General features: G+C 43.8%; 1 protein-coding gene across 7 annotated transcripts in view; it reads right to left on the bottom strand.

Annotated features, from left to right (window-relative positions):
- cramp1 (cramped chromatin regulator homolog 1) overlaps positions 1 to 16,543 on the bottom strand; it is a 109,766-nt gene that overhangs the window by 67,078 nt on the left and 26,145 nt on the right. For 6 of the 7 annotated variants that reach the window (XM_068056347.1, XM_068056350.1, XM_068056346.1 and 3 more), the window contains exons 4-5: positions 14,611 to 14,764; positions 3,964 to 4,047 (exon numbers count right to left, since the gene is read on the bottom strand). In XM_068056347.1, coding sequence (XP_067912448.1) covers positions 3,964 to 4,047; positions 14,611 to 14,764 — 238 coding nt within the window. Of the gene's footprint in view, positions 1 to 3,963; positions 4,048 to 4,859; positions 5,038 to 14,610; positions 14,765 to 16,543 lie in introns of those variants that run through there. The other variant, XM_068056352.1, reaches the window with a different exon arrangement.

The following is a 16,543-nucleotide window of genomic DNA, read 5'->3' as shown; positions in this document are numbered from 1 at the left end:
TGACCCGGGTTCAATTCTGGGTACTGCCTGTGTGGAGTTTGCAAGTTCTCCCTGTGTCTGCGTGGGTTTTCTCCGGGTGCTCCGGTTTCCTCCCACAAGCCAAAAGACTTGCAGGTTGGTAGGTAAATTGGCCATTATAAATTGCCCCTAGTATAGGTAGGTGGTAGGGAAATATAGGGTCAGGTGGGGATGTGGTAGGGAATATGGGATTAGTGTAGGATTAGTATAAATGGGTGGTTGATGGTCGGCACAGACTCGGTGGGCTGAAGGGCCTGTTTCAGTGCTGTATCTCTAAACTAAACTAAAGATAAGTGCTCATTTAAATACTTCTTAAATGTTGAGGGTTCCTGCCTCTACCACCCCTTCAAGCAGTGCGTTCCAGATTCCAACCAACCTCTGGGTGAAAAAACTGTATTGTGCAATGAGATAGGATTAATGACCTCATAGTTAAGGTGCCCCTAGATAGCAGCAATCATATTATGATTGAATTTTACATTCAACTTGAGGGAGAGAAGAGTGGTTCCACGACTAGTATTTTAAACTTAAATAAGGGCAATTATGAGGGCATGAAAGCAGAGCTAGCTAAAGTGAACTGGCAAATCAGGTTAAGGGATAGGTCAATAGAGATGCAGTGGCAGACATTTAAAGGGATATTTCAGAATACACAGAATGGATACATTTCAACGAGAAATAAAAATTTGAAGGGTGGGTCCTGCCATCCGTGGTTAACTAAAACAGTTAAAGATGGTATCAAACTTAAAGAAAAGGGTGGCACAGTGGCGCAGTGGTTAGCACCGCAGCCTCACAGCTCCAGCGACCCGGGTTCAATTCTGGGTACTGCCTGTGCGGAGTTTGCAAGTTCTCCCTGTGACCGCGTGGGTTTTCGCCGGGTGCTCCGGTTTCCTCCCACAGTCAAAGACTTGCAGGTTGATAGGTAAATTGGCCATTGTAAATTGCCCCTAGTATAGGTGGGTGGTAGGGGAATTGAGGGAAGGTGGGAATGGGGTAGGAATATTAGATTAATGTAGGATTAGTATAATGGGTGGTTGACGGTCAGCACAGACTCGGTGGGCCTGTTTCAGTGCTGTATCTCTAAATAAATAAATAAAAAGCCTATAATTGTGCAAAGATGGGAGGCAGGTCAGAAGATTGGACAGAATATAAAAAACAGCAAAGAATGACTAAAAGATTGATAAGGAAGGTAAAATTAGAGTATGAGAGAATGCTAGCTCGAAATATAAAGACAGATAGTTAGAGTTTCTATAGATATTTAAAAAAGAAAAGATAACAAAGTGGGCGTTGGCCCTATAAAAAGTGAGTCTGGGGAATTAATAATGGATAATAAGGAGATGGCAGATGAATTAAACAGATATTTTGCATCGGTCTTCACTATTGAGAACACAAGTAACATCCCAGTATTAGCTGTTAAGTCAGGAAATGGAAGGGAGGGAGGAATGCACGAAAATTACAGTCACCAGGGAAGTGGTACTGAACAAATTGTTGGAGCTGCGGGCGGACAAGTCCCCGGGTCCTGATGGACTTCATCCTAGGACATTAAAAGAAGTGGCTAGTGAGATAGTTGATGCGTTAGTTTTAATTTTCCAAAATTCCCTAGATTCGGGGAAGGTTCCATTAGATTGGAAAATAGCGAATGTAACTCCTCTATTCAAAAAGGGAGGGAGACAGGAAGCAGGAAACTACAGGCCAGTTAGCTTAACATCTGTCTTAGGGAAAAAGTTAGAAGCCGTTAAAGACGTTATAACAGGGCATTTAGGAAAAAATTCAAGGTAATCAGGCACAGTCAACATGGTTTTGTGAAAGGGAAATCACGTTTAATCAATTTATTGGAGTTCTTTGAGGGACTTACATGTGCTGGGGATAAAGGGAAACCGGTGGATGTATTGTACTTAGATTTCCAGAAGGCATTTGATAAGGTGCCACATCAAAGGTTATTGCAGAAAATAAAAGTTCATGCTGTATGGGCTAACATATTGGCATGGATAGAAGATTGGTTAGCTAACAGGAAACAGAGGATAGGCATAAATGGGTCATTTTCTGGTTGGCAAGATGTAACGAGTGGTGTGCCACAGGGATCTGTGCTGGGGCCTCAACTTTTTACAATTTATATAAATGACTTAGATGAAGGGACCGAAGGTATGGTTGCTACATTTGCTGATGACACAAAGATAGATCGGAAAGTAACTTGTGAAGAAGACATAAGGAGGCTACAAAGGGATATAGATAGATTAAGTGACTGGGCAAAGATCTGGCAAATGGAGTATAATGTGGGAAAGTGTGAAATTGTCCACTTTGGCAGGAAGAATAAAAAAGCATATTATCTAAATGGTGAAAGATTGCAGAGCTCTGAGTTGCAGAGGGATCTGGGTATCCTAATGCATGAATCACAAAAGGTTAGTATGCAGGTACAGAATGTAATTAGGAAAGCTAATAGAATGTTATCGTTTATCGCGAGGGGAACTGAATACAAAAGTAGGGAGATTATGCTTCAGCTATACAGGGCATTGGAGAGACCACATCTGGAGTACTGTATACAGTACTGGTCTCCTTATTTAAGGAAGGATGTAAATGCGTTGGGGGCAGTACAGAGAAGGTTTACTAGACTAATATCTGGAATGGGCAGGCTGTCTTATGAGGAAAGGATAGACAGGCCAGGCTTGTATCCTATGGAACTTAGAAGAGCAAGAGGTGACTTGATTGAAACATATAAGATCCTGAGGGTGGATGTGGAAAGGATATTTCCCCTTCTGGGAGAATCTAGAACTAGGGGTCACTGTTTAAAAATAAGGGTCACCCATTTAAGACAGAGATAAGGAGAAATTTTTTCTCTCAGAGGGTCATGAGTCTTTGCAACTCTCTTCCTCAAAAGGCGGTAGAAGCAGAGCCTTTGAATATTTTTAAGGCAGAGGTAGATAAATTCTTGATAAGCAAGGGGTTGGAAGGTTATCGGGGGTAGGTGGAAATGTGGAGTAATTAGTTCAGCCATGAACGTATTGAATAGCGGAGCAGGCTTGACGGGCCAAGTGGCCTACACTTGCTCTTAATTCATATGTTCGTATGTATGCATGTACTGAATTCTTTATATCCACCCAAGCAGGCAGATGAGGCCTCAGTTTAATGTCTCCATAAAGAGATGACACCTGACAATGGAAGCTGTGAACAAAATCAAATATTTTTCAAGTATCCACCCTATGAAGCAACACATGGGAAGTTCATCATCAATTGGTAGCCCAATGAACACAATGCAATTATTCATGGTAAAGGTAGCTATTTAAATCATACACCAGGAAGTGTTAATAAACTCTTCACAGCACAGTAAATGCAGCACAGTGGCGCAGTGGTTAGCACTGCAGCCTCACAGCTCCAGGGACCCGGGTTCGATTCTGGGTACTGCCTGTGCGGAGTTTGCAAGTTCTCCCTGTGACTGCATGGGTTTTCGCCGGGTGCTCCGGTTTCCTCCCACTGCCAAAGACTTGCAGGTGATAGGTAAATTGGCTGTTGTAAATTGCCCCTAGTGTAGGTAGGTGGGAGGGAATATGGGATTACTGTAGGGTTAGTATAAATGGGTGGTTGTTGGTCGGCACAGACTCAGTGGGCCGAAGGGCCTGTTTCAGTGCTGTATCTCTAAATAAATAAACAAACAAATAAACTGAATTAATATGGGGTATTTACATTTCAGGTAGATTGTAATTCAAAAATTATCGAAATAAAAACACCACAATTTGCAGGAGACAAAGCAGGGGCTTTAGGTGGGGACTAGTTCCTTCTTGCAAAATGATGGGATTCGTAGAAGCTAATTTAACGGCAATTACTTATTCAGAAACAAGACATTTTAAGCCTATCAATAGTTACTTGTAATGTCTACAAAGTAGAAACAGGAGACCAAAAGACTCGTTCCAATTGCAACAAGCTTTCTTCTCTATGAAATCCCATCAAAATACTCACATCCACCAATTTTTTTGCGTAGTTCCCCATAACATATTAGCCCATAGAGCTCCTGGGAGGATTTCTTCAGTCCTCGAGAGAACACTGCAACGAAAATACAATTCATAATTTTTTTTATGGATTAGGTCAGGGTTCAGCCAATAACGGACACAAAAGCAAAACACAGTGAATCTGACATAAAACAGAAAATGCTGCAAACACTCGGCAGGTCTGGCCAGCATCTATGGAGATAGAAACAGTTAATGTTTCAGGTCAATGACCTTTCATTAGAATCAGCCAGTTCTGATGAAAGTTCATCGATCTGAAACATTAACTGTTTCTCTCCCAAAGATAATGCCAAACCTGTTGAATATTTCCAGCATTTTCTGTTTTTATTTCAATCAATGGCTTAGTTGGTCACTGAACCATATAGACCAGAAGATCCCAGGTTCAATTCCAGGTCTGTGTTGGAATTGCTGATCTCAACTAGTTTACCAGCAAGGTCAACCTCTTCCCTCCTGTTCTTGGAAGAAGAAAATCAACTTGGATGGCCACTCTTGGTCACTATCCACTGATCTCTGCTAAAGTTACACTGCTGAGAAGAGGAATGAGATCAGATTTGCAGCCTATTTCTACTCACTGTCCAGGCTAGCACATTAAGATCGATCCTTCAGGCACAGTACCTCAGAACAACCATTGCTCATAGAATCTTAACCCTAATACTTTCAGGGGCTGGAGGGAGGAAACAGACAATAACTAAAAGAATGAAGACATGCTGATGAAGTCAACAAGTCACACTTATTTTACATACCTATAGTTTAAAAAGGAACAGTTTTAGCAATTGTTGTATCCTAGTTAACATAGGTGAGAACAAAGGGCACAATGTGCAAGGCGATTAATTTAAATTTATTTCAAACCTGAGCTTTTGTTTTAAATGCATCAGCTTTCCCAATGTTTAAGTTATAAGCCTGATTGTTCTGTTATTTTGCTTCCCTGTAACGATGAAAGCCACATCCAACGGTGCCGATGAACTACTTGCAGTAACCCAAGAGGTGAAATTGGTCTTCTGTGGTAGAGCAAAATGGGTGATAGTGAATCGACAGTCCACCCTATCCAATTCTCTTTTCCACTGAGAATGTGAAATAAAACAGTGGTCATTCATAAATCCACCCAATAACTGGCAGGAGAATCATAAAATGGTTACGAAACAGGAGGCCATTCGGCCCATCGTGTCCATGTCGGCTCTCTGCAAGAGCAACTCACCTAGGCCCACTCTATTGCCTTTTCCTCCTGAGCCCTGCAAATCTTTTCTCTTCAGATAATTATCCAATTCTCTTTTGAAGGCCTCGATTCAATCTGCCTCCATCACACTCTCAGACAGTGCATTCCAAATCCTAACCACTCGCTGCATAAAATGTTTTTCCTCGTGTTGCCATTGCTTCTTTTGCCAATCATCTTAAATCGGTGTCCTCAGGTTCTGGATCCTTCTGCCAACAGGTACAGTTTCTCCCTCTGTACACTGTCCAGGCGCCTCATGATTTTGAACACCTGTATCAAATCTCCTCAAACTTCTCGTCTCCAAGGACAACAACCCCAGCTACCCCAACCTAACCATGTAACTGAAATTCTCATGAATCTTTTCTGCACTTTCTCTAATACCTTAACATCCTTCCAAAAGTGCAGGGTCCAGTACTAGGCACAATACTCCAGTTGAAGCCGAACCAGTGTTTTATATAGGTTTATCATAACTTCCTTGTTCTGGTACTCTATGGGCTAGATTTTACCAAGCCATGATGTCAGGCTCTGTGGTGGTGGGGGGGGGGGGGGGGGGGGGTGTTGGGCAATGGGACATGAATTTTAATATTTAAATCAATAAAATAAATAAATTTAAATATACTTCCCTTACATCTTCCAGGCCCGCCGCGATCCTCAGTGCGTGACACTGGTGGAGAGGAGGGAGGAGTTAAGATTCTCAGTGCGGGACGGGGTCAAATAAACTTAATGGCTGTAGGGGATGGTGGGAAGGGGCCAAGTTTGAACTTTGTGCAGTTTGGGGGGCTGGGGGTGGGCGGCAACGTCAGATTCAAAAGGCAAGTGTTTTGGTGGGGGGTGGGTGGAAAAGAGGACAAATAGTTAATGTAATTGCTATTGTGGGGAGGGGGAAGGGGAATTAGAAATTTATTTAAGAACTTTGGGGTGGTGGTAGGGGAGTAGCTTTAAAAATTTAAATGTGCCGGCAGGGATTGCTGCCCTTTAAAAACTGCACACAGGCAGCTGACGCCATTGCCAGCATTGAACAGCCCACCCTCTCCACGTGACCGGCCAGGATCGGCAGCGGGCTCTTAAAATCCAGCCCTATATCTCGATTTATAAATCCCAGGATCCCATATGCTTTATTAACCCCTTTCTCAACTTGCCCTGCAACCTTCAAAGATATGGGCACATATATCCCCAGGTCCCTCTGCTCCTGCAGCTCCTATATAATAATTGTATATAAATATTTATATTGTCACTTCTCATTCTTCCTACATTTTTCTGCATTAAATTTCATCTGCCCATTCCACTAGCCTGTCTATGTCCTCTTGAAGTCTATCACTATCCTCCCCACAGTTCACAGTACTCCAAGAATATGTGGGTTGACTAGACTGCTGGAGAAACAAATCATGGAAAACAATGAACATTTAAAAACGACCTCAAATCATAATTTCCAAAATGAACATGTTGGGCTGCATTTTAAACGCCTGCCGCCGAAATAGGCGGCGGGGCGGAAAATTTGCAGCCCGCACGCACAGGGCCCACATCGTGGAGCCACCACGATACCAAACGCAGCAACTCATTAGCATAGCCAGGGCAGCCAAACCCAGATGACGTGGAGAGGGCGGGCGAGCAGTCCCTGGCCAATGTGCAGGTGCAGCGTCATTTTTAAAGGGCTTAGAGCCTTAAATGACACGTTAAATTTTTCAAGGGCCGGTTATTGTATATTTTAAAAAATGAATTGAAAAGTCTTCCCATGCCCTCTCCCACCCCCAAAATGGTATTAAACGTCATTCCTGCCCTTCCTCTCCCGCCACTGGAATACCTACCATGATTAACCGACCTTCTCCCCCCACGCACAAAGTTCAGACCCTTTGTCTTTTACCCCTTCCCATAACTCCCCCAACCAATCCAAGGAGTTTGACCCTGCTCTCACCTCCCACACTGAGAAAATTTCATCCTCACCCCTCCCCACAGGAGTCGCACCTCGTTTCCCTGAATGGGGATTAGGAGGCGCGGCATTGCCGGCCACCAGAATGAAGATCGGAACCTGCTCTCAGAATCGCTGCGCTGGCATGTTAATGAAAGGTAAGTATCCATTTGCATATTTTAATGCACGTCCCACTGTCGAGCGGCAGGAGTGGCCGCCACAAGGGCTCGCCGCTGCCAAGATCGGTACGGGCCCTGCTGGTTCAGGGGGTCAGTGGCGGGCCTCATCAGTTGCTATCTTCATTGCCCCACCCCCCACCACTCCCAACCCCCGCTCCTGGCGTCAGACAGCCTTTAAAATCCAGCCTGTTATCTCTACAGTCCAAATTCTCCAGACAGAGTGTTTCAATAAATTTTACCACATTCAGCAATGCACGCGCACTGCATCACTTTGCACTATCCTTCAGTGCAGTAAGGATGAATTAATCTGTGCACTTGGCCACGTTGGAGTTAATTGGATTGTTCAGGTCTATCACAGAAAAATTAAGTTGCACACCTGGTATGGATCATTACAGATTTATTTTTGGTCAGTCAAGTTTACCCATATTGAACAGGATGAACACATTAATGGCAGGCATAAGGATCTCTGCAACTTGGCTTATTCGAGTAAAAGATGAATTCAAGCAAAAGAAAAAACTACTTTCTTTAGAAGTAATTACAATTCAAGTGCTTATCCCTACACCATCCTTTTCTTCACTAAATTTTGGTAACTGTACATAACTTATACATGTAAATCATATTAATTGGGGGAAAAAATTGACTCATAGCTCAAGTGTCGTTTGATCGGCATCCCCATCACCAACTTAAACATTCACTCCTTCCACCACCAACGCACAGTGGCAGCAATGTGTAACAGCTACAAGATGCATTGCAGCTACTCATCAAAACTCCTTCGACAGCACCTTCCAAACCCATGACCTCTACCGCCTAGAAGGACATGGTCAGTAGATGCATGGGAACACAAAAGTAATTTTAGAAATTGTAAGGTTTTTATTTGGTAATACTATTTAAGCTTAGTAGATTGGGAAACAGTGAGAGAATTAATTAAGAAAGTAATTAAAGTGAATTAACTAATAACATTAAGTAACAATGGCAGGACAGGTGTTATGTGGAATGTGGGAGCTTTTGGATGCCAAGGCAATCCAGGGCAAACACGTCTGCAGAAACTGTAAGCAACTAGAGGAATTCCTGATCAGGATTATTGATCTGGAAGCTGAACTGCAAACACTGCGCAACATAAGGGAGGGGGTGAAATACCTGGACATTTTGCGCTGAGTTTTATTAGTGTGCCGCACATCGTGGCAGGGTGCTTTGAAGTCGGCGGCCTGACTGCACTGAGTGGCCACCGCAAAGCCACCGCGATATTACATGCAGGGGCTGATTTAAATGGAGGGGGCGGAGCAGCCGCCCCGATGACATAGAGGGGAGAGCCACCACGTCCCCAGCAATCACGTCCGGCGCCACTGCGCCTGCGCCATTTTTAAAGGGCTTCAAGCCCTTCAGGTAAATTTAAATGTTTAAAGCGCTGTCACAACACTTTTCATTCAAATAAAACATTAAAACATGGAGGTCCTTTCCCAACCTCCACAATGGTGTTTTTATTGTCTGATGTGATTGAAATGTATTTTAGTCCCAGCACAAACTTTCCCCCCCAACCTCTCCACATTTGCCCTTCAACTCCTTTCCACCATCCCCACGGCCAATGAATATGGTTTTTCCCACTTCCACCCACACTCACCCTGATAATTTGACTCGTTTCCCCCCTCCACACCAATGTCTCGCCTGGAGTTCCGAAGGCGCGAAATTGTGGCCGATGGCCGTAAGATCAGCGTGGGATGGCCAGCGGTAGCAGGTAAGTTCATTTGCACGCTCATTACTCTCATTTGAATATTTTGATGAAGGACCCGCCACTAAGTGATGGAGAGGGGCTGCACCCAGGCCTCGCCACCGCCGCCAATGTCCAGCGGGGCCTTCTTGGCATCGTGGGTCATGGTGGGCCGCTCCTGTTAACATTTTACGGGCCTCCCCGCCACGACCCACAGCGTCAAGGAGCTGATACAATCCAGCCCTTTGTTCCAGAAGACGGGTCACACCTCTTAGAACAGGGCCATCTGATTTGGTCAGCAGTGAAGGACAGGAGGATGTGACCGTGCGTGAGGCAGGTAGCGGAGGAGCTAGACTTTGCAATTGTCAAACAGGTTTGAGGTGCTCTAAACCTGTGTGGACGAAAACGAGCTCTGCAAGGTGGATGAGCAGACTGGCCATGGCACTGTGGTACTGGAAGCCATTCAAGTGGGGGGAGCAAAAACTACTGTAGTTGCAGTAGGGGATAGTATAGTGAGGGGGATTGACACTGTCCTGTGCAGCCAAGAGCGTGAGTGCAGAAGGCTGTGTTGCCGATCCGGTACCTGGGTTCGGGACATCCGCACAGGGTTGGACAGGAACTTGCAGTGGGAGGGGGTGGATCCAGTTGTCGTGATCCATCTAGCTACCAACAACAGAGCTAGGACTAGGAAAGAGGCTCTGCTCAGACAGTATGAGGAGCTAGGCACCAAACTGAAGCGCAGAACCTCAAGGGTAAGAATCTCCGGATTATTACCTGAGCCACATGCCAATTGGCAAAGGGAACATAAGATCAGTGAAATGAATAAGTGGCTCAAAGACTAGTGTGGGAGAAGTGTACTTTCAGTTCATGGGGCACTGGCACCAGGACTGGGAAAAGTGGGGGCTGTACCGTTGGAATGGTCTGTACCTGAACCATGTTGGGACCAGTGTTCTAGCAAACGTAGAACTAAGGAAGTAGAGAGGGCTTTAAACTGAACAAGGTGGGGTGAGGGATCAAGCCTGGGTAGACATAGCAAACCAAGGGGTAGAGTCAAGGCAGGAGAGCAGGATAGTAATATGGGAAATGAAAGCCAAAGAATGGCAGGAAGGGACAGAGAAAAAGCATGCAAACACACCAACAGTCGAGACTCGATGCTACAAAGATTACAAAAAGACAAAACCAAAGGCTCTGTATCTGAATGCGTGTAGCGTTCAGAACAAAGTAGACGAACTGATAGCACACATTGAAGTAAATAAATATGATCTGATAGCCATTACAGAGACGTGGTTGCAGGATGACTAGGACTGGGTCCTGAATATTGAGGGGCATATGAGATTAAAAAAAAATAGGAAGCTCGGTATTCACCGAGGAGAGGGACATGACGGATGTTGAGGTTAGGGATAGATGTTTGATTACTCTAGGTCAAGTTGGCATAAGGAGGGAGGAAGTGTTGGGTATTCTAAAAGGCATTAAGGTGGACATGTCCCCAGGTCCGGATGGGATCTATCCCAGGTTACTGAGGGAAGCGAGAGAGGAAATAGCTGGGGCCTTAACAGATATCTTTGCAGCATCCTTAAACACGGGTGAGGTCCCGGAGGACTGGAGAATTGCTAATGTTGTCCCCTTGTTTAAGAAGGGTAGCAGGGATAATCCAGGTAATTATAGACCGGTGAGCCTGACGTCAGTGGTAGGGAAACTGCTGGAGAAGATACTGAGGGATAGGATCTATTCCCATTTGGAAGAAAATGGGCTTATCAGTGATAGGCAACATGGTTTTGTGCAGGGAAGGTCATGTCTTACCAACTTAATAGAATTCTTTGAGGAAGTGACAAAGTTGATTGATGAGGGAAGGGCTGTCGATGTCATATACATGGACTTCAGTAAGGCGTTTGATAAGGTTCCCCATGGTAGGCTGATGGAGAAAGTGAAGTCGCATGGGGTCCAAGCTGTACTAGCTAGATGGATAAAGAACTGGCTGGACAACAGGAGACAGAGAGTAGCAATGGAAGGGAGTTTCTCAAAATGGAGACGTGTGACCAGTGGTGTTCCACAGGGATCCGTGCTGGGACCACTGTTGTTTGTGATATACATAAATGATTTGGAGGAAAGTATAGGTGGTCTGATTAGCAAGTTTGCAGACGACACTAAGATTGGTGGAGTAGCAGATAGTGAAGGGGACTGTCAGAGAATACAGCAGAATATAGATAGATTGGAGAGTTGGGCAGAGAAATGGCAGATGGAGTTCAATCCGGGCAAATGCGAGGTGATGCATTTTGGAAGATCCAATTCAAGAGTGAACTATACAATAAATGGAAAAGTCCTGGGGAAAATTGATGTAGAGAGATTTGGGTGTTCAGGTCCATTGTTCCCTGAAGGTGACAACGCAGGTCAATAGAGTGGTCAAGAAGGCATACGGCATGCTTTCCTTCATCGGACGGGGTATTGAGTACAAGAGTTGGCAGGTCATGTTACAGTTGTATAGGACTTTGGTTCGGCCACATTTGGAATACTGCGTGCAGTTCTGGTCGGCACATTACCAAAAGGATGTAGATGCTTTGGAGAGGGTGCAGAGGAGGTTCACCAGGATGTTGCCTGGTATGGAGGGTGCTAGCTATGAAGAGAGGTTGAGTGGATTAGGATTATTTTCATTAGAAAGACGGAGGTTGAGGGGGGACCTGATTGAGGTGTACAAAATCATGAGAGGTATAGACAGGGTGGATAGCAAGAAGCTTTTTCCCCAGAGTGGGGGATTCAATTACTAGGGGTCACGAGTTCAAAGTGAGAGGGGAAAAGTTTAGGGGGGATATGCGTGGAAACTTCTTTACGCAGAGGGTGGTGGGTGCCTGGAACGCGTTGCCAGCGGAGGTGGCAGACGCGGGCACGATAGCGTCTTTTAAGATGTATCTAGACAGATACATGAATGGGCAGGAAGTAGAGATACAGACCCTTAGAAAATAGGCGACATGTTTAGATAGAGGATCTGGATCGGCGCAGGCTTGGAGGGCCGAAGGGCCTGTTCCTGTGCTGTAATTTTCTTTGTTCTAGGTAAAGATGGAGGGGTAGCACTCTTAATCAAGGATGGCAGTGGTGCAATAGTTAGAGATGACCTTGGTTCAGGAGATCAGGATGTAGAATCAGTTTGGGTGGAGATGAGCAATAGTAGGGGAAAGAAGTCACTAGTGGCAGTGGTCCACAGGCCCCTTAACAGTAACCATAATGTAGAACGAAGTATACAAGAAGAAATACTGGGTGCTTGTGATAAAGGGATGGCAGTAATCATGGGTGATTTTAATCTACATTGTATAATGTGACAGGATTAATTAACGACCTCAGAATAAAGGCACCTCTAGGTAGCAGTGACCACAATATGATTGAATTTTACATCCAGTTTGAAAGACAGGAGTGAGTCTAAGACTAGTATTATAAACTTGAATAAGGGCAACTACTACGGGCATGAAAGCTGAGCTATTGAAGTGAACTGGGTTACTAGGCTAGGAGATAGCTCAATAGAGAAACAGTGGCAGACATTCAAGGGGATATTTCAGAATAATCAGGATAAGTATATTCCTACTATACAGAAAAATTCTAAGGGGAGGGCCCACCATCCATGGTTAACTAAAGAAGTTAAAGAAAGCATCACACTTAAGGAAAAGGCATATAATTGCACAAAGATGAATGGCAGGTCAGATGATTGGTCAGAATATAAAGAATGGCAGAGGATGACTAAAAGGTTAATCAGGAGAAAGAAATTAGAGTGTGAGAGGAAGCTAGCTAGAAATGTAAAAACGGATAGCAACAGTATTTAAAAAGGAAAAGAGTAAGTAAAGTGAGAATGGGGAGTTACTAGTAGATAATAAGGAAATGGCGGATGAAATGAACAAATATTTTGCTTCTGTCTTCACTATAGAGGATACAAAAAACATTCCAGTTAAAGCTGTAGATCAGGAGCTGGAAGGAAGAAAGGAACCTGGTGAAATTACAATCACGAGGGAAGTGGTACTGATCAAACAGATGGAGCTGCGGGCTGACAAGTCCCCAGCTCCTGATGGGCTTCATCCTAGGGTCTTAAAAAAGGTGGCTAATGAAGTAGTAGATGCATTGGTGTTAATTTTTCAAACTTTGCTAGATTCTGGAAAGGTTCCATCAGACTGGAAAATAGCAAATATAACCCCTCTATTCAAGTAGTGGGGGGTGGGGGCGGGGTGAGGCAGTAAACAGGTAACTGTAGGCCAGTTAGCTTGACGTCTGTCATGGGGAAAGCGTTAGAATCGATCATTAAGGAGGCTGTAGCTGGGTACTTAAAAAAACTCAAGGTAATCGGGAATAGTTAGCATGGCTTTGTGAAAGGGAGATCATGTTTAACTAATTTATTGGAGTTCTTTGAAGGAATAACATGTGCCGTGGATAATGGGGAGCCCTTTAACGTATTGTACTTGGATTTCCAGATGTCAGTGAAGAGGAGTCACTGACCTGAAACGTTAACTCTGCTTCTCTCTCCACAGATGCTGCCAGTCCTGCTGAGTATTTCCAGCATTTCGTGTCTTATGAGGAAAGGTTGGACAGACTCGGCTTGTTTTCACTGGAGTTTATAAGAGTGAGGGGAGACTTGATTGAATTATATATGATTCTGAATGGTCTTGACAAGGTGGATATGGAAAGGATGTTTCCTCTTGAGGGGAGGTCCAGAACTAGGGGGCAATATTTTAAAATCAGGGGTCGCTCTTTTAGGACAGAGATGAGGAGAAATTTTTTCGCTCAAAGGTTGGTCGACTATGGAACTCTGCCTCAGAAGGTGGTGGAGGCAAGGTCGTTGAATAATTTTATGGCGGAGGCAGATTGATTCTGGTTAGGCAAGAGAATCAAAGATTATCGGGGTAGATGGGAATGTGGAATTCGAGATACACAGATCAGCCATGATCTTATTGAATGGCGGAGCAGGCTAGAAGGGCCAAACGGCCTACTTCTGTTCCTAATTCGTATGTTCGTATGTACCAACAGCTGCAAGTTCCCCTCCAAGCCACATACCATCCTGACTTGGAACTATATCGCCATTCCTTCACTGTCGCTAGGTCAAAATCCAGGCACTCATTTCCTAACAGCACTGTTGGAGTACCCGTACCAGATGGACTGCAGCAATTCAAGAAGGCAGCTCATCACCAAATTCTCAAGGGCAATTAGAGATAGGCAACAAATGCTGGCCTTGCCAGTGACGCCCACATCCCATGAAAGAATTTAAAAAATTAGGGCAATATAGTTTTTTATAAAATAGAAAAAATAGGTTTTGACAGTGCCATTAGGGTACTGATTGACGACCAACACTTTTTTAAAGATACTAACAAGAATATAGGATGTCAATGTGGAGAAAAATGTAGGACTACAAATGAGCAATACCCAGTTATTTTGGATGGGAAATTAAGGAATTTACCATTCTCATTAAATGGAGTTCAATGATCACTAGGTATTCCATAGTAAATGAAATTTGTGCCATATATACAGCAAACCAAGCTGAAACAGGACAAGTGTCTAATGAACATCAAGAGGCAAAAAACAGTAATCAGCAGAGCAAGGATGCAATAATTTCCCTGGGATTCTGTATTCACCATTATTGAAGTCGATGTATTTGGAGATCTTGTGCCAAGTACGGTAGTAGAAGTGCCGAACCTGCTCCTTATTTTTCACCATACTTGCTGGCTTCCCTTTCTTCTTGTACTTTAGAGCTATGTTATTCTGTATTGCTTCAAAATCCTTCCCATGCTACAAAAATAAATGAAAAATATATTAATAGAGCTGTTCAAATAAATTGAAGTATTTGAGTAAAATCAAAACAGCTTTTTAGGACTCAGTCTGAACAAACAGCCAGGTACGGATGGTTTCTGAGAAACAGAGCTTCTGGTGGGAGATGAATTTGATGGCTTCCATCTTGTCACCGTTGAGTTGAAGTGCTAGCTCATCTAAGATGTGATATCAGATAGATAGTCAGTTGGCATGAAGACTGTCATGAAATATAGGGGAATGGCAGAGGTATGTGCTGTCAGCACGCGTACAAGAGCTTTCTCTATGCTTGTGAATGATGCATCTGAGATGGCATATAATTAAGGAATAGTAAGGGCCGAGGGTGAAACCTTGGGCGGATGTTGGGGCTGACTGCACAGGGACAGAAGGAAAAGCATTAGTAGAAACTAACCTTACTTGAATGCTGCCATTGAAGTGGACCACTAAACAAAAGCAGAGGAGGCAGACAGATCAACAGAAGTTAGGACGGAAAATATTAATGTAAAGTTGTACCTTCTCAAAAATCATATTTTAGTAGCTAGATGGAAATGGATAAACTTGGAAGACTCAGACACATGCTCCACCTTATTGTTAACTACCAATATGTACAACTGCCATTTACCATTAGCTGTGGTTGGGAGGGATTAGGAAAGAAAAGTATAGAGAGACATGAAAGTGAGAGAATTATAAAATATTTGTTTGATTAATTTTTCATTAATGTACCTCTTGCACTTTTAACTATTCTTCAAGCTGCTTAAAAGCAATTACAAAGAACAACTTAGCCCCTTTACTTATAATCACATATAGCATTCCACATGGACAATTAACGTGATCATTAGCTTGTATTACTGCATCAACAGCCATCAAATTTCTTCAGGGCAAATCTTTAGAAAGCATTGCAACAATCTGTCCCATAGCAATCAGTCCAATGCATATAATTTGGGATCAGCATTACTGTAAAACTAAGTTTGCAATACAAGACTCATAACTTCCTAACATCTGAAAACCATGGGTTACAGTACTGTTTGTGTGTGTGTTTTTTTCCCGCAATAGTTGTTAAGGGATACCTCTATTATAGGGGGGACAGTGAGGAGGGATAGCAATGATTTGCTGGGAAATTTATTTGGTAATACTATTTAAGCCTAGTAGATTGGGAAACAGTCAGAGAGTTAATTAAGAAAGTATTGAAGTAATTAAAGTGAATTAACTAATAACATAAGTAACAATGGCAGGACAGGTGTTATGTTGCAGATGTGGTATGTGGGAGCTTTTGGATGCCAAGGCAGAAAGTGAAAGCAGCTAGAGGAATTCCGGATCAGGATTACTGATCTGGAAGCCGAACTGCAAACACTGCACGAACATAAGGGAGGGGGAGAAATACCCGGACATTTTGTTCCAGAAGACAGTCACACCTCTTAGAACAGGGTCAGCTGTTTTGGTCAGTAGTGAGGGACAGTAGGATGTGACCATGAGTGATGCAAACAGTAGTGGAGGAAATTCAGACTTTGCAATTGTCAAACAAGTTAGGGGTGCTGTGAAACTGTGTAGGCAAAAGCGAGATCTGCAAGGTGGATCATCAGACTGGCCATGGCACTGTGGTACAGGAAGCCATTCAAGTGGGGGAGCAAAAAGGAATGTAGTGGTAGTAGGGGATAGTATAGTGAGGGGGATTGACACTGTTCTGTGCAGCCGAGAGCGCAAGTTCAGAAGGCTGTGTTGCCCACCAGGTGCCACTGGTCCCAGCACGGTTCAGGTGCAGAC

The sequence above is a fragment of the Heterodontus francisci genome, chromosome 24 (genome assembly GCF_036365525.1).
Source record: "Heterodontus francisci isolate sHetFra1 chromosome 24, sHetFra1.hap1, whole genome shotgun sequence".
In the NCBI taxonomy this organism is placed as follows: domain Eukaryota; kingdom Metazoa; phylum Chordata; class Chondrichthyes; order Heterodontiformes; family Heterodontidae; genus Heterodontus; species Heterodontus francisci.
The sequence above is the reverse complement of the archived record's forward strand: the minus strand, read 5'-3'. Positions and strand labels throughout refer to the sequence as shown.